Source organism: Anopheles gambiae, chromosome 3, assembly GCF_943734735.2.
Source record: "Anopheles gambiae chromosome 3, idAnoGambNW_F1_1, whole genome shotgun sequence".
NCBI classification, from domain to species: domain Eukaryota; kingdom Metazoa; phylum Arthropoda; class Insecta; order Diptera; family Culicidae; genus Anopheles; species Anopheles gambiae.
In genome coordinates, this window is record NC_064602.1 from 10706846 (window position 1) to 10724819 (window position 17974).

A 17974-nucleotide genomic window follows, 5' to 3' on the forward strand; every position below is an offset into this window, starting at 1 on the left:
AGGACCTCATGGTACCAGCACCTGGTCGTCAAGCACACGCACACCAAGAAAAAAAACTAATTCTACGAATTGCCCTACACCAAGAAAGGACTCTCCAGGTGGGTCTTAAAATAAGGTCGGCAGCAGGGCATGTGAGGCATGAGGGCTTCTCTCTCTCTTTCTCTCTCTCTCTCTCTCTCTCGCTTTCTCACCAGCGGTATGTATAGTTCCCGCCGAAAGCAACGGGCCCTGCTGCTTTGTGGTAAGGCTCCGGGAGTGGGAATGTGTTGGTCCAATTAACCGGTCACTTGGATTGTGATTGTGCTGCTGGTGGTGGTGGTGTGTGTAGGATATCAAAGCAGGCGACGCTTCCATCGGAGGCTCCGTAGCCGCTACCGAACGACCGACCAGCACAATCACTCGCACGCGCTTTAAAGGTGAAGACTTACCTTCGGAGCAGCAGCAGAAGCAGCAGCAGCAGCAGTAGTAACATTTTCCACAAGGTAAGAGATAACAGCAGCGCTCGGTACAGTCGGATCAGTGACAGTGTCCATCGTAAATCCGCCGGGTTTTAAGCCAGTTGCATGTGCTCTTATCGCACAAAGCTCTGTGAGTTTGTTGTGCCGATTTTGGACGAAGGCTAAACCACGGAAGACTCATCCATCGCGTACCATCGACATTTGTGTAGCTCGTTAGATAGATAGAAAGAGAGAGAACGAAGACACACACAAACACTTGTACGAAAAACGCTTCTACAATCGAATGCAAATTTTCGGGCTCGGTGGTGAAAACGGCTTCACGTGAGCCGCTCTCGCATCCACTCATTATCACCTGAAGTGCGCGGCGACGGCGTACCAAACACATTGGCGATGTACATATATCCATCATGTGGCCCTCGCCCCCCCCCCCCTCAATTGTTTGCATGCTCGTGTTTTCATTGCATTCTTTTTGTATCGTTTTAGCACATACACCTGTGAGGCAAGGGGAATAAACCAACACGACGGACAGATAACAACGTCCAACGACATCGCAGCCTCCGGATAACAGCACGGCCAGTCGGGCGAAGATCGTTCATCGGATGGGAAGCCAAGTAGCCCTGCCGGTCGTCGCCAAGTAGCATCCACGGGATTAACCTTGTGATCAAAGTGTGCGCGTGTATTTGTACGTGTGAAGGTGGTGCTTACGAGTGGGACAGCAAGAGATACCAGTGTGAATTACGCGCTATTGCAGGGTGAAAAGCTTGGGAGAAGTTTCACCTCAACATCCCGTACCGAGAGAGCGAGCAGAGGGGTTTTTGTTCCCGGGATTGTATGTAAATTTCACCCCCAAAAGCCCCCTCCACCACAAGCTAATTGCTAGCTGTTCGATAACAAGCCGCTGCTCGAAGGGGCCTCGATACCCGTGACCGTCAACAAACGATATTATTAGCCGTTGGTACGCCGATCAAGCACCACCCAACACCCTTTCTCGGTGTCCGATAAGTGTTTTCGTGTTTGCCTGTGCTAGTGGTTCGTTGTTCGTGTTAAACAAAACCACCATGCTAGTCGAGGAGCCCCCACGACCCATCGGAAGGCGGACGAGGCGCTCACTTTCGCCTAAAAATAGGCAGCTGCTGGCGATCTGCCTCTGTGCGCTGCTCGCCCTACCGCAGGCGGCCCTCGGCCGCAAGGTGGCCCTGTCGCGCGTCACCAAACCGACCGGCCACCGGGGTTACGCGAACGCGGACATTGCCAAGCTGAGCTACTCGCCGAGCCATGCGGCCCCCGCGTCGGCAGCGAAACCGGTCGCGCCCGTCTACTCCTCCGCACCGGTCGCCGGTGGACACCCGCAGTCGCCAGTGGGGGCACCACATGGTGGTGGTGGACAACCTTCGTACGGCTGGCAGGTTCCCCAGGGGGCACCGGGAGCGTCGGGAGGCGTTTACCCCGGAGCTGCAGCGGCCGGTGCAGCCGGTACGGGACTGGTGGCAAGCAATGTGTACCGTTCGCATGGTCATAATGCAACCGGGGGTGGATTTGGCGGTGGTTTGGCACACTCTCCGCCCGGTGCTTACCCGGCCTACCCGGTCCAGCAGCCGCAAGGATTCCCGGGCGCACCGGTACAGCACCCTGGCGGTGGATTCCCCGCACCCGGATATCAACCGCAGGGAGGATACGTGCCACAGCAGCAGCCGGGTGGTTTCCCCCATCAACCGTCGTACGTCCCCGGGGGACATTACGATCAGGGACACTACCAGGGACAACCGGGACAGACGGTGGTGCACCATTACGAGCAGCCGCAGTCCAGTGGGGGCAGTGGAATCGGCACGGTACTGGGAGCAGGTGCAGCAGGTCTGGCTGCGGGTATTGGAGGAGCGGCACTGTACGACGCACTGAAGCCGAAGGACGCGAAGGAAGAGCCAGCGACAACGACGGCAGCGACGGCAACTCCTGCTGCTGCTGCAGCTCCTGCAGAGACACCTGCTCCACTGGCGAACCCGAACGGTGATGCTCCACTGGCTCCTCTTCCGGCCAACCCCAATGGAGATGCTCCACTCGCACCGATTCCAACAGAAGCCACACCGCTAGCAACGACACCAGCGGCAGAAGGTGAAACTACGGCAACCACCACCACCACCACAACCCTCGAAACCAGCTCATCGGAGAACCCGCTCGGTATGGCCCCGCTAGCCCCAATGCCGGATTCAGCTCCTGCCACCCCGGCCGACGGCACACCGAATGCATCCGGATCGGACGTGGAGGTGCGGCACTCGTCCCTCAACGTCCAGCCCGACCTGTCCGCCTCGATGGCCGAACCGGCGAAGGGTGGAGCGGCCGAGATCGTTCGCCTGCCGTCCTCCATCGCGATGATGCTCGGGCTGTTGCCGTTCGTTGTGAAGTATCTTCGCTTTTAAGCCACCAGAGGGCAACGCGCACCCAGCAGCGTCTATTGTAAATATCGGGGGAAAAAACACCTGTCAGGGGTTGTAAAGGGAGTTGGGGAACGAGTTGGAGAGTTGTGTTACTGTGCCACTACTTTTTTGTAGTTTTCCCTGTACCGGGCGGTGCGTCGATGACCGATGCGAGTATTGTTTTTTGCTCTGTTGTTTTTTTCTTTGCCCGTTTGCGTTGTAATATGTTTTAGTACGGTTAGTCCGGTTAAGGTAGAGTCTGCCCGAGCAGAGAGCCGAGGTAAACGAGGATCACGAATGTTCAATGTTTGAATTTTTAAAGAAACGAAACAACGATATGTGTAATAAATAAGGTTAAACGAAAAATTCATCATCTCTTTTTTGTGGTTTGTGGTATTGTGGGTCTGTTGGAGTAATCAATTTGAAAAATAGTGAGAAACATGAGGAAGTACAACGTATAACGTTGTCCAAAGGCAAGGTGCAAGCAATGTAATAGTATGTATTATGCAAAAACCCAAAACAAGGAACCAACAACACACCACAACGGTTTGTTTACGCAAGACAAGCTTGCGTAGGATTTTTCACGTTTTCGCGGATTAATGTAATTAAGACAACAGACCGATAACGCACTACACCCCGTGGGTTGTCGCATTCCACCTCAAAACTAGTTAGGTTATATCAAATACATGGTCCATCCGAATAGCACATTAGCGCATTCCAGCAGCAGTGAGGCCTCATGGCGCTCATTTCCATTGTTTGCAGCACGGGCCCGCACCGTTAAAGCACCAGCTTTTCCCAAGAGGGAAGGGGTGTGGAATGCTAAATTTTACATTTTTGCATTAAAACGTATATCAGCCGGCTATTCTCCGACTCGTCGATCGATGGAGCTCGATGACGCGCTATCGAAGGGCGGACACTGTAGACAGAGCCATTTGTTTATTGCACAATCGCAAACACCGACCGACTTTTGGAGCGGGGGGGGGGGGGTTTTCTCCATTCTAGTGGAACTGTTGATTCACATGGCTATGGTAATGGGGTAGGAATACAGCGCGTCAGATGATCAAACAGTTACCCGGGCCGTTCGAGTCATCAGTGCACTTATTTAACAAAGCGTAAGCCGGTAGTGTGCCAACGTGATTTGCGTCGTGCTTTTTGTGTATACCACTGTCCACTGTGGCCATATAAGTGTAATATCACGTAAAAATTCAATTTGCAAACAAAAAATGAAACACATCACTCAACACAAGTCACGGTCGGCGGACTCGCAATGTTCCAATTCAACCCCGCTCTTTAATGATCAGCAAATCTTCCCGATACGATCGAAATTGCAATTTGAAAATAATTTCCTCCTTTGATTTATCGCCTCTCACCTTGTGGTTGAGAAACATAAATGTTAACAATCGTAAAGTTGTTTCGCGAAATACAAACGCCCTTTGTTGGTGCGCATTCTCTTTCTCTCGCGCAAAACCTTCTCGCGCTACTAAACAACACGTGGCGCTTGAAACTGTTCTAGGCGCTTGAAACGCTTGCTTCGATCCAACCGCACGCTGACACGCAACAAACCGATTACTCGAACGAACTCGTGGACGGATCGAACACTTTCTTCGAGGTGTCGGTGCTAGTGGACATTAGGTATAGCTTTGCCCAGTTATTCCTGTGATGGACGGGGACCACCCTCTATGAGGTGGCTGGCTGGCGTGCACGCAATCGTCGTTTCCGATTCGCGATAGAGCTAATCCTTGGAGGTCAATGTTGAAATTGGGGTAAATTACAGGCGTCAAATCCAATTCCTCAACAACAAGTCCACCGGTTCACTCAACTGGCCCGCTTTCTTTGTTCTTAGTGTAGCGCCACTAAAGCTCACCAATACCGATTTCCTCTGTGACGTCATGAATATTCGAAGCTTTCAGAATGTTGTGAAATAGAAGTGCTATTTCGAGATTGACGAGTCGAGCCCCACTCGAACGGGGATTTGCAACGCGATGACGAAGTGAAAGCAATTTTCCAATTGTGAACTGTCGCCTGTGATACAATGAGTGCAAAACATGGCAGGGGCACGTGATCGTGTAAGCGCGATAGATGCTGTTTTGCAACACTCAAAGTCCGTTCGTTAGCGAACTCCAACCGAACTCCCATTTGGAGGATCTTTCCTGGTACAAGAAAAGATTAGTTGTCCGTACGCATCAGGTTCCTAACGCGCGCATTCTGTTCAGCTTGATCGCTGTTTTGATGCCGTCAATTTACGTCACAGCTGCTCGATCAAGTGAACGGATGAACCAAGGGAAGGGGAGTATTGCATCGTTCGTACTACACCTTTGAATCATCCACCTAGGCTATGAATCATCACGAGCGCGCCAGCAAAACAACGACGTGTAACTCTGACGTCATCGTTACGCGCTTTTGTGACACCTCCAAATGCGGGCGGGCTTTGTGTGTAAGCTTTCGCCTACAAGTGTGGTCGCCCTAACACACTACCGGTACATATTTGCTAGACGGCCTTACCTGAAGAGCTCATTACGAATATGGAAATGTAAGCACGAAGCAGTTACCTTCAGCGTAAACACATCTTCCGTGTACGGGCGGTTATCGATCGTTCGAGTGTAGAAATCCCCTCCACGTAAACGGATCACGTACCCCTACCACACCGTCCTTGAACCAGTGCAATGAAGAGTAGTAGCGGTGGGTCAGACGATTCCTCTAACGGTATTCGGATTCGAGGGTCTAGGAATCGATTCTCTATTGAGTCTATTGGAGAGTCTATTGGAATCGATTCTGATCCATGGGACCACTAGGTTCACTGGATCAGAGTCAGAATCAAGCCCAGTCCGTGAGTGCAACGAGTAGGTGCAAAAAAGCATTAGTGACTCCGAACCTCCAAAGAATGTTTCGCAGGTCCAGTATGTTCAGTGAATCCTATATGAGCAAAAAAACCATAAGCGAGAACTCCCTGTTGATGCTGGAGCGCGTTGGAATCGTTTAAGCTCTTTGGCATCTACTGAACCTACTTATGCACTAGGAAAAGGACGTATCGTATATATATTTCGCTATTCAGTAGAAATTGAACGATTCTTTTTAATTGTTTTTTTCAACCAATGGTATGGTAAAAACGAACCAGTTGTGTTTTTAGATAAAATAACCCAAGCGCCACAGATTAAGCTTAAACGACTGGGAAATTGAATATCCATAGAAAAAAATTAAAGCTCCACAGCTTCATTGGTTTGATCAATAGATGGCGTATTACAACTCATTATTATATTGCTATCCTTTTCTTGCCATGTGTTTCAACAAGTTTCATCTTATCATGACGTATATAGCCTTCTAACGTTCTGAGCAAAGATCTATATGAATGGTCGTGTGGTCAGATACGTGGGTATCAACACCAACGACCATTACTCAAATCTCACTTGCTTCAGTGCTGGTATTTTCCGTTGAAGTTTAGTATTTAAACAATCGTATCGCCGTTCTAGTTCTAGCGATGCATAACTTCAATGCGAAACCATACAACAGTACAGAGGAAATGAGAAAGCTCTCCTCCACGCGATGAAGCTCAACTGGTTGGGGTATCCCACCAACAGAGAGCGCCACTAGCTTTTTGCTATTTTTAGAATGCATGAGTCGTTTGCCGTCTGCTAAACGAAGTTTTTCTATATTCCGTTTAGGTAGAGTGCTTGAGTCGTTTAGAAGCCGTTTAGTGGTCGTTTAGTGGATTTGTGGCACTTGGGAAGTTATAATTGAATGTTCGATGGATGGCAAAAAGTTCAACTAAAAAATAAGCTGTTGTATAGGAAATCTTCTTCTAAATATTCATCAATTCTTCAAATGTTTTATATAGCCGTTTAGATCGCGATCTGACTAACCTAAAATTTCACCATAACGCAAAAGTTAACAATAGAAATATAACGTTTGTAACACCTCGTAGCACTTCGTAACGCTTCGCATTCGATCAATTAGTTGTGCAAAATTAAAAAAAAAAGTTGTTTTCCTTGTTATACAGCGCAAACCAACAATTTCATAAATAAATTTGTAAAGTTTTACAAGTTTTCTTGCCAAAATTGTAGTAAACAAACCTAGGTTTTTTGGTTCGGCAAAATCTCGTTCGGCAAAAACAGTTCCAACCCGATAGGTCCGAGCCACTGCGTACATCACTACCACACATCGCTGGTTCGTTCATATCTCACGCACACCATCAACCTCACTAATGAAGCCTTGCACGCACATCACTATATGCCCATGAGCACGATTACCCTCACACGTTATTATTATTTATTCTTTCTCTTCATTTTAGTTTCTGCGATCGAACGAAGTGGAGTGGATTTTTCCCAGTGGCTGTGTGCGGTGAAAAACGACTTTGTGATTGACGAGACATTCGTCCTAATTTTTGCTCCCGTATATCGAACTCGTGTGCCAAAAAGAGCATTAGTAGTGTAGCAAGTGCAACAAGTGATCAATCCGGATTAAAGCGCAGAAACAGTCCCGTGAAGGTCAAACCTCTTCAGGAGAGGTGTAAAACAGACGCGCTCGCGGTCGGATCGGGAGAAAGTGACTCCGGTCGAGCAAACGAGCGAAAAAATGCGTAGCGTCGGGTGTTACGAAAATAGGCAGCAGCTGCAAGCGCTGACCATCTGTGCGCTGTTGGCCGTGTCCACACTGTTGCCGATGGTCGAGTCGGCCAAGTTTAAAAGCCGCTCGAAACCGTCGTCCTCCTCGTCCTCGTCGTCGGGCCGTGTGTCGAAGCCAAGCTCATCTTCTTCCTCTTCCTCCAGCTACAGCAATCCGGGCAGTCTGAGCTACAGCAACTACCAGTCGAAGCCTGCTCCGAAACCGTCCGCTCCGGTCGACACGTCGAACCAGCGCAACATCGGATGGAACGTAAACAGTCAGGCCAAGCCAGCGACGGGAGCTGCGGCGGTGAATAAGCCGCCCTATCCGGTGCAGGCCAGCGCTCCGGTACAGTCGAGTGCGGCGAAACCGCCGCCATATCCGGTGCAGGCCACACACAACACGCACCAGACGCATGCGGGCGCTCCGCCACCGCCGTACTCGCAGGGACCACCGCCACCGTACTCGGCCGCCAACAATCCGAACATGCACTCGGGCTTCAACGTGCCACCGCCAGCGTACACCCCGGGTAATCAGGGCTTCCGGCCGGGTCAGCCCGGATTCGGACAGCCGGGATCGTTCGGACAGCCCGGGTATGGGCAGCCTGGATTCGGTCAGCCTGGAGCGGGTGGATTTGGACAACCGGGAGCGGGCGGATTTGGACAGCCTGGAGCGGGTGGATTTGGACAACCAGCGGGTGGCTTTGGAGCACCGATGGGAGGTTTTGGCGGCGGTGGTTATCATCCTCCGGCGGGTGGATTCGCTGCCCCGCACGGCAACTTCCAGGGCGGTGGCGTTGCTCCGCCAGTGAACTATGCCCCTGCCCCTTCGTTCCCGATCGCGGCCATTCCGGTTGGCGCGTACAAGCCACAAAGCTCGGGCATCGGTGTCGGTGGTATTGCGGCCAGCGTTGGAACGGGTCTGTTGGCGGGAGCGGCTGGTTCCGCCCTGTACAATGCCCTCCGTCCGGAGGATCGCACACGGTACAGCCAGGGAGGTTCGGGCGGTGTAACGATCATTAACAACGTTCCTGCTGCACCGGCAGCTGCACCTGCTGCCGCTGCCACTCCGGCAGAAGGAGCCGCTCCAGCTGCCGCTGCTGCACCAGCACCAGTCGCTCCGGCAACGGATTCGGCTGCGGCTGCTGCTGCCGCCGCCGCTGTACCTGCTGTCCCACCTCCAGCGGGGGCTCCTGCTGCTCCTGGTCCCGATGGTCAAGCGTCCGTCCCGCTGGCTCCGTTCCCAGAATCTACTGCCGACAACTCGACTTCATCTGCAGCACCACCGGCAGCAGCAGTTTCTGAGGCCGCAGAAACGATGAACCAAAACGCCACCACCACGACGGAAGGAGAACAGCAGACGCCGGCAAACGGAACGGAACCGATGGTCCCACTGGCACAAGCACCACAGGTTGATGCTGCTGCTGCTGCACCCACCGAAACGACCACGGTCAACCCGAACGCGAAACAGTACATCCCACCGCCCGGCCAGTACTACCCTGCCACCGGACAGTACGTTCCACCGGGAGAGTACGATCCAGCGACGGGCATCTTCACCCCGGGACGCTACATCCCCGATACGACCATCTTCCAGTCGGGTCAGTTCGACCCGCTAACGCAGATGTTCACGCCGGGACGGTACGAAGCCAATGGTCAGTTCATTCCCGACCCGAACCACCCGCCACTGTCACTGGCACCGCCGGCTGAAGGGCAGGCTGCTGTCACACCAGCTGCCGCTGCTCAGACGACCCAATCGGAACCCGTCACACCGGCCGTTGCATCGCTGCGGACGGCGAGCGGAGCCAGCATGAAGACTGTTTCACTCATGACAGCGCTTGGTGCGCTGATCGTGTCGGAAGCTTTCCGCCAGTTGGTACGCTTCTAGGCCTTTGCCCTTCCCGAATTGCGCCTTTCTTTCTAGTCCTGGAACCCAGGGAAGCAAGAATAACAATGGTTAACATTTTTGTTGTTAAAGCAGCGAGTGAGTGAGTGAATATTGAGCATTTTTTGTTTTCTGCAGCAATACTAGTAGGCCTTGCAATCCAAGTGCAGTTTCTGTCGAAGCATACAGCAGAACAGAGTATTACAGCAATCGCAGCCCAACAGTTGTGAGATGGGGCATCCCCACACAAGAGACAGAGAGAGTGAGAGCAGAACAGGTTTAGCGTATCAAAGGTTTAACACCGGCAGCCTTATTAGATATTCATTTGCAAACTGGTTTCCGAACGAAACGATCACACACAGATTCGCAATAGTCGTAAGATCTCGTGATGCAGACGGGTTAGAGTTGAATTTTGATTGCAACATCAATCAACAGAACATTAATTCTCTTATGGAAGTTATTTTTCTCCCAATGAAACCTTTTATACATGTGAACTGATAGACTGCAAAAGGCAATCTAAACATTAGAATCTTACAGAAGGAAAATAGTATGTTTAAAATACTCATATTTTGTTGTTACCAGCTACAGGAATCTCTTGATCTTTATATGACAGTTGTAATTGAAAATCCATCCACCAATATCTGCGATCCCTCTAGGGTGATCGATAAGGGACTGTAATCTCAACTTTTTTTACTCGCATTTACATGTCAATATCTTTAGGGTCTGTTAAACCCAACTTATTATCCACTATACTCTCTCCTGAAACTGAACTGTTCTCTCTAAAATCCTACCCCGTTGCCCTCTACGCTACTCAGTGATATAAACTCTGGTGTTGAAGTTGAACAATATTGTATCTTGAAGCGATTATATACCCGGAATGTGTTTCTATTGCAACATAAACAATGGACTCTTCCGCATGGAAGCAACACAAATCAACATGTTCGTAGTGCGCTGTACAGTACAGCCTTCAGCAATACCGCACGCTCGAGCCACAAGCATCCTAATATGTTTTATATAACTAAATATCTCTATGGTCAATATAGATCGAAAGGTTTATCATGTATGTTTCTACACACAGTACTGGTTTACGGTTAAAACAAAGCGATCGAGAACGATCACCTATCTACGAAGACAATCAATATGTCGCTTATGTCTTTACCTGGAACCCGGGTGTGATATTAGGGAGTGGAATTTGTTGGTGATAATATTTCTTCAACTGTATTGCAGCGTAAACTCTTTTTCGGCCTTTCAAAGCACTTTATTCAACACTGCGCTATCATGGAGATAAGCCAAGCCAGGTACCCCAGGGCTCTGCTTCTGATGTGTCTTATACGATTTTTGTAAAAAAAGGAAAAGTTATCGGTAGTAATCGGTAAAGTAATTACAGAGTATTTTTTGGCATCACATTATGAATGAAAATGCTTTTAAAGCAACCATATGAAAGTGAATCGGAATTCGACTGGTGGTAATAGCTATTGGTTTTAGGCACCAAATTTTACTGAACAAAAAATAAATAAAACAATTTCAATTGGAATATGGGAGTGTTTGTTAGTAACTAAAATGAGCAATTTTTGTATTATTTTAGATATATAATCAGGTAAGTTTTTACTGTGTTATGTGATATTTATAGTTTTTCCTCAATTTTACACTAAATATAGTTATAGAGAAATGAGAAAGCAGTCAAAAGACGAAAAATCAACCCTTTTGTGTATCTTCTGTATTTCAAATGTAACGCTTAAAACAACCGTCAAATGGCTGCGTACGGCTGTCTAAATGGCTGCATCCGTTAACATACGTAACGCCTGCCAGTGTTCGTACACCGATTAGGATGATTTAGAATTGGATTTCAAATATTTTTTCATTTCGAAAAGCTGCATATTTAAAAATAATATTTTTTTGGTAAGGTAACTGAGCAAATTATTAAATTACTTATATTATTTCTAGCATTCGCTGTACCACAATGATTATGATGTCTGACTTTTATAGCTTGAACTCTGTTTTACGACAAACACAATTAAATTCAAATCAAAGGCGATCATTACTCATTAAGACTACAGACATACTTTGTGCCGGTTGTTTTAAAACTGTCTCGTGGCAATGAAATCTAATTGGACTTGAACACCTTTAAAGGACACACGAGATAATGCCTGCATTTCTACATCCAGACAACAGTTCTAAGAAATACACAGAGAGAGAGAACAGTTTGTGTGTCACTTTCTCCTCTTTCTATTTCTACTGCCCTCTTCACCGGCAAATGGCACCGTTAGACTCACCGTTTAAACAACAGCTTGTTTTGTCTAAAGTCCTTATCCGGATTCCAGCTCGTGCTGCAAATCCCCTGCAAACTGATTCTTGGAATCATCTATCAGATCGCGACGCGATTAGCCGGACGAACGATCTTACAATCTATCGGGTGGATGATTTCATAAGCGTAAGTAACAGTTTGCGGATGAAGGTGCCAGTTACTGGATGAAAGCAAAAACAAAACAATGTTGTGCTACAAATTCTAACCGGTGTGTTAAATAGACAACAGGCTAGCGAGACAGCTGGCTGGTGTGCCCCGAGGAGGTAGGGTAATACAATGTTTAGTAAACACATGGCAATGGGTGGATCTTGTTATTAGCCGACGTTCACGTGAGGCAAAAATTAAACCTTGCATAGACTGCCAACGCCGTCGACAAGCACCTAGGCCATACACTTAGTCGCTCCATTGATTTAATGGGCTCAGTTCTGCGGTAAACAACGCGCATGTTTGTGTTGTTTTACGCATGTAAAATTTTAAAAAATTTCCCACTGCCCACACCGCATCAACAAGCAGCGGTGGTTGTTGGTTGTTTTAGCAAACAAGACAAAGCCGTTACTACCGAATTTCTTAAAGTCACCCCTGTTCCCTTATCAAGCGAGAGGGTGAGCAAGATGTTTACTGCAGCCCAGTCGCCCCGACAACATTAACTCCTGAATAACTTCCCCAACCGTGTTTGGGTGTGTTTATGTGTGTGAGTGTGTGTATGCTTGGTTTCTACGCAGTGCATCGTCGGTCAAGGATTGTCCTCATAATTGGTAAGATCGTCAGTGACAACACCACAGCCTTACCTCATCACATAAAAGGGAAGCGACAGCCAGCAGCGCAACACAGGTAAGCACGTGGTCGCTGGTGTTGCAACCGTTTGGAAGCGAATTGACACACAATTCGCATTGTATCGCACAAATGTCTGGCCGACCGTCTTATGTCGATCATCAATCAATTCAGGTATGCAGGTATTGTCCTCGCGGTAGCAAAAAAATACATACACACACACACAAAAAGTGCATTACAAATGATTCTTCCCTCCCCGTCTTCGGTACACTTGCAATTGCAGCTTACAGCGGAGGCTGTAAACGTAGAGTAACAGGCAAGACGAGCCACGAACTGAGAAGCGACGACAATGACGATAATGCTTCCCCTGTCGATGGCCGACTGTGTCGATTAGACAACAATTCGGACCGAACCGGACTGATAATGGGAAATTCGAGCCACCGAGCCACTGGCAGGAGGTAAGACGGACGAACGATTAGCACCGGGCACACGGGGGCAAGCCCGCGTTGTAGAATGAACAAGCGAACCGATCGCGTACGAAGAAGAGCCCAACGATCTCGGGCCGTGGCAGTGGGGAAAAATCTTCGCGATTCTCGCTGCCGTGCCCCATTTAAGCGGTGGCAGTGGCCAAGGTAAGACTAGCAGCCGTCCAGTCAGGAGTGTTGACAAGTGAGTTGCAGCAGCAAGTGGCAGCAGCAACTGTGAGTGATAAGTGGAGTGATTTTTTGCGAATTTGGTGAACATTCGTTATTAGTTCCGGTGATTAGAAATCGAGTAAGTGATCGACAAAAAGAGGCTAGAATTTACATAGAAATTGGGATTATTGTAGCATCTACACATATTTTGGGTAAAGAATGTTTGTGATTGTGTGCATGCGAAGAAGTGAGTGAAAGTGTTACACCAGCAGTGATAAGAGTGACTTAAAGAGGAATGTGCTCACAACACATGGGAATCATTGATGTGAGGTGATCTTCAGATGTCTTTGAAGATCGCTTGCATAGTCTATGTTACAAGAGGGGTTTAAATACGATGTTCTGAATAGTTGATGATGATGTTATATGAAGATTCTAGTATGTTGCTCATAATCCATACCACAAGCAGGATGAAACATCTCTCTCTATCGTAATCAAATTGGAATAGCTTGGACCATTGTCTGAAGATCATTAAAGGCCTTTGACCTCTAGTGCAAAGTGCTTTTTTATACATTGTACCTCCATGTACTAAGTGCTAATAACAAACATATCACCTCATAAAGGAACTTGAAGCCTACTTGGACTTCGGAAGAATGAAGATCGTTTGAGAGCATTACTGCCATTTTTCAATCAATTAATCTATGTTTTAAGTGCATTAAAAAGATCGCCAACTAATGAAGACGTCTCACAGTCAAATAAAAACTACAATTTCCGGTCCATTTCCAATTCCAAATCATTTCATTTAACGCTCAATGAAATGCTTCTCCTACTCCCTGCGCAACCATCTGCCGCAGAGTGGTGATGATGATCACGGACAGTGTACCACGTCATCGTTATCTCGCCACCGGGGTTCATCATCCCGTGTCTTGTTCTTGGCTGCTTGGCTTGGCCTGGCTCCTGTCAACAGCCGAGACTTCCATCGTGGTTGCGTGGTACTGCAAAAACCGTTCTGTTTTTGTGACAGAACCCGCAGGCAACACCCCTGATAACCTTTCTAACCAGAACCTGCCTTATAGCGTAGGTCTGCCTTATGAGCGTAGTGCACACAGCTGGGGCTGGGGAAATTCCGCATCCGCGGGTACGTGCAGTGTGGCACGTTCGCTTTCTGTCCGGAGTGTCCAGGACAGTCAGAAAGCCGGTCTGCTTTCCCATTGTTATCCAATCAAAATTGTTGGATGCTATTTTGGGGATGCAATAGAATTTAATCGATCGTTTGACACCTGTCCGTCGACTGGTTTAGGTCATCTTTTTGCCGTATCGAACCTGCTTGATTAGATAATCCAAATAGCAGCCGGTGGGTGCCATTCGATTGCTAGATTGTAAATTGGCAAAAAAGCAACAACAAAAAAACCACACGCTTATCAGCATTAGTAGGGCTGTCATTTTTTGGGCAATTCGTCTAACTTTGAGGACAAGGGCATACGAAAACGGGATTCGCCCGAGCGATTAGCGTTCGCCTGTTTTTTGCCTTTTGCCGATTGAACCTATTGAATTGGGACAGAATGATGATAAGCAACCGCAAGAGGGATCGTAAATGGCCCGCGGAAATGCGAATGTCACGCTACGACCCACAGACTCGCTAGTATCTGGACAAAGAACAGGGCACAACAAAACGAACAACAGTACAGCTTCCGCACGTAGTCGACGACGTCATCGTCGCGCATACAACTTCACAATGTCAGCTGTCAATCCAGTGGTGGATGGTTTTAAACCGGTTCGCACTGGCCTTTGTGGATGCCTTCTTATCATGGGGGCCTCATCCGTCATTTTCAGCGAATGGGCACATCTAAACAGAGGAAAGGATAAGCGTAATAACAGAGCAGTTGTAGTAAGTGTGTTACAATTGCAGCCAAACATCCATTGACGAACCGGTTTTCGTTTTTTTTTGCGGGTGAGCGAGAACGCATTGTGATCGTGTTGATGAACCCTGAAGTATGTAGAATGGCGTAACGGAGGTTCACCTTCACCAGGGTTGCCAGGTCAGGCTGGGAAATGATTCATGCAATTTGTGGTAGAATGGTAGAAGCGAAGAATTGAAGAAAAGCTATTTTCTGCAAAGCTCCGTCCGACGTTGATTGCTACATGCAACGGTCAATTATTAACCTACTTTTGCTGTGTCTTGCTTCTTCCTCCAATCATGCTTTCTAGGAGTGGGTTCGAATTGAACCGTTTTACCTTTACCTATCCGGAGAAGCGCATCCGCCATCGAAGCAACCAAACCCGGAAACTCCACACTTGACCCACCACGCCACTGCCAAGATGATGTCCAGAAAGCTGATCGATGAAAGCCGGGAAGGATACCTGGAGAATGAAAACTCCCCCTTCCTGATCAGCAACTACGGGTACGGCAAGGACAGCGTGAAGGTGATGCACGTGGTGCGCAGCGGGCTGGTGCACACGATAAAAGAGTTTGAGGTGGGCACAAAGCTGAAGCTACGCAGCCAGAAGGACTATCTTGAGGGTAAGCAGTGTGCTGCAACCAACTTCCTGCAAGAGCCTAATGGCACTGTTTGTTTATTGTTTTTTTCTCCCCCTCTGTCGATGTTGGCAGGCGATAACAGTGACATTGTGGCAACGGATTCGCAGAAAAACACCGTCTACCTGTTGGCGCGCAAGCACGGCCTCAAGTCACCGGAAGAGTTTGGCATCCTGCTGTGTCATCACTTTCTCAGCAAGTACTCGCACGTGGAGGAGGTGTCGATACACATCGAGGAGTATCCGTGGTCGCGGATGGGCTTCGGTACCGGCCCGTACAAGGATCTGCATAATCACGCGTTCGTCTTCACGCCGACCGCCATCCGGTACACGGACGTCACGCAGAAGCGAACCGGTAAGCGAAACAGGGGCGTGATAATTCAATTTTCCGCCAGTGTTACTTATGTTCGTTTTTTTTCATTGCTTTGATCCGGTCCAGAAATCAAACCGACCGTCATCAGTGGGCTGACGGATTTGCGCGTCCTCAAGACGACACAGTCGGCGTTCGTGAACTTTGTCAACGATGAGTATCGCTCGCTGCCCGACCAGCACGACCGTATCTTCAGCACGGTGGTCCGTTCCTCCTGGCAGTACTCGACCGTGACGGGCGTTGATTTTGATTACTGCTGGAACAAGGTGAAGCAGTGCATCCTGAACAACTTTGCGGGCGAAACGGAGAAGGGCATCTTTTCGCCGAGCGTCCAGAACACGCTCTACCTGGCGGAGAAGCAGGTGCTGGAGACGATACCGGAAATTTCGTCCATCGACATGACGATGCCAAACAAGCACTACTTCACGTTCGACTTCAGCAAGTTCCCGAAGGTGGTGAACGAGGTCGAGCTGAAGGAGGAGACGGTGTACGTGCCGGTGGACAAGCCGGCGGGCATCATCTACGCCCAGCTCGATCGGAAATCGGATCAGTACGTGAAGAGTAAGCTGTGAGATGGATGCCTGTGGTCGATGGATGGAGAACTGTGACCCGCGAAACCTGGAAACGCTAGTGGACTGTTTGGTCTTTGTTTTTATTCTATGAACGCTAAGGTGTGTCCTCAAGTAAACGTTAGCGTAAGTGATGATGTCATGCCAAGCTTCTTAGCATGGTCATCTTGGCTGGAATGTACCTCTGTCCCGTGAATTATTGCTGAATGTTTGCACGACTTTGAAGCGCCAATTGTTATTACTTATCGTTTGTTTTTGTGGTCAAAATGATGCTCCAAAAAGGTTATGATTCATGCAAACAAACGACACTTTTCGAATGTTTGCGAGGTGGGCAGTGAAGAGTGAAATAATTAATTCTTTGTAATTGATGCACACACCCTTTGGAACATGCATCAAAGGATTGGAGGGAAAATCAATTTGTTTGATTGAAGCGTTGAGTGTGGGAAGTGCATTTGTATCTTTTTTTTGTGCATTTATTACACTCCCACAGAGTAGCAGAGCAGCCAGAACGTTCCAGTTTGATTGTTAATATAAGTCGATAAGGATAATTTTATCTCAATAAATGATATTATAGCATTATTTCGCGATTTTGTCCTTTTTCGCAGAAAATATTCTACAAGATTCCTTCGTGGTAATTAAATAGCTCTTAAAATTGATCTATTCCTACCGGAACTTCCTCCAATAGATGTCGTAATCCCTTACAAACTCCTTCAAAGAATCGCCCCACTCTCCTGTGGGCAGCGATTTATGAATACCGGATGTCCCTTTCCCGAGATCCGACACTAAGAACTTCATAAAGTGTAATCAATCGGCAGTATAAGTCACTTACCGTGAACAAGAAATACAGATTAGCAAAGCTTTCCGCTGAAGCAATCATGCTGCCAGAACCCGCCGATACCCGACGATTGACGGTGGTGCAGCATAATAAAAGACGTGCGTAATTGTCCCCAACTCTACGGCTGCTTAATAGAGCCCTCAGACTGGTTGGTTTTACGATTACGACGACGATGTAGTACTTGGTGCTGGTACATCAGGGAAAAAGGGCACCGCTTTTGGCCACTTTCGCGTCAAACTCAAACAACGTCCAGTATCGAGTGGACTTGGACACGATACTGTGGGATGGGACATTTCATCATCTCGGGGTTGAGTGTTTGAGTGGAATTTGGGGACACGGCCCTTGAGGTGGAACAGGAAACGCAATAGAAGTTTCACTTTTGCACCGGCCGGAAGTGACACAACACAAGCGATGAAAGGGCGCGACTAACAATGAGTGAGGCAGAGCGATAAAGGGAGGGGAGTTCAGTTTTGGAAATGCCCGCAATGGAGCTGGTGGGTGAGCAAACGGGCGCTTGCGGTAAAGTAAACTCCAAAGTCAACAAAGGCTTAACTTTAAAACCATCTTCCTGCCGTCAGCACCATTCGTTCGCCAAAGACAAGGCACGA

General features: G+C 48.4%; 3 protein-coding genes across 7 annotated transcripts; all 3 read left to right on the plus strand.

The window, feature by feature from the left end:
- Nucleotides 1-243: 243 nt before the first annotated feature.
- Nucleotides 244-3235, plus strand: LOC5668178 (spidroin-2). Its single transcript, XM_001688944.2, has 2 exons — nucleotides 244-482; nucleotides 942-3235. Exon 2 carries the CDS (start codon nucleotides 1517-1519, stop codon nucleotides 2870-2872), a length of 1356 nt encoding a protein of 451 aa, XP_001688996.1. The 5' UTR covers nucleotides 244-482; nucleotides 942-1516; the 3' UTR covers nucleotides 2873-3235.
- Nucleotides 3236-7074: 3839 nt separating this feature from the next.
- On the plus strand, nucleotides 7075-10883 carry LOC1277534 (collagen alpha-1(I) chain). The gene has a single exon (XM_061659081.1). It carries the CDS (start codon nucleotides 7439-7441, stop codon nucleotides 9350-9352), a length of 1914 nt encoding a protein of 637 aa, XP_061515065.1. The 5' UTR covers nucleotides 7075-7438; the 3' UTR covers nucleotides 9353-10883.
- Nucleotides 10884-11016: 133 nt separating this feature from the next.
- On the plus strand, nucleotides 11017-17110 carry LOC1277530 (uricase). 5 transcript variants are annotated; one of them, XM_061659084.1, is made up of 5 exons: nucleotides 11017-12607; nucleotides 12709-12883; nucleotides 15266-15578; nucleotides 15669-15947; nucleotides 16032-17110. In XM_061659084.1, the coding sequence occupies exons 3-5, from the start codon at nucleotides 15377-15379 to the stop codon at nucleotides 16532-16534; spliced, it is 984 nt and encodes a 327-aa protein (XP_061515068.1). In that variant the 5' UTR covers nucleotides 11017-12607; nucleotides 12709-12883; nucleotides 15266-15376; the 3' UTR covers nucleotides 16535-17110. The 5 variants fall into 5 exon arrangements, with proteins under 5 accessions (XP_061515068.1, XP_316997.5, XP_061515067.1 ...); XM_316997.5 differs by having other exon boundaries at nucleotides 11017-12599; nucleotides 12709-13199; XM_061659083.1 differs by having other exon boundaries at nucleotides 11017-12599; nucleotides 12709-13057.
- Nucleotides 17111-17974: the final 864 nt, after the last annotated feature.

Coding starts and splice junctions, on each gene's coding strand:
- LOC1277530 (XM_061659084.1), top strand. CDS start 15,377: ATGATGTCCAGAAAGCTGATCGATGAAAGCCGGGAAGGATACCTGGAG. Junction 15,579..15,668: donor CCAGAAGGACTATCTTGAGG/GTAAGCAGTGTG, acceptor CGATGTTGGCAG/GCGATAACAGTGACATTGTG. Junction 15,948..16,031: donor CGTCACGCAGAAGCGAACCG/GTAAGCGAAACA, acceptor GATCCGGTCCAG/AAATCAAACCGACCGTCATC.
- LOC5668178 (XM_001688944.2), top strand. CDS start 1,517: ATGCTAGTCGAGGAGCCCCCACGACCCATCGGAAGGCGGACGAGGCGC.
- LOC1277534 (XM_061659081.1), top strand. CDS start 7,439: ATGCGTAGCGTCGGGTGTTACGAAAATAGGCAGCAGCTGCAAGCGCTG.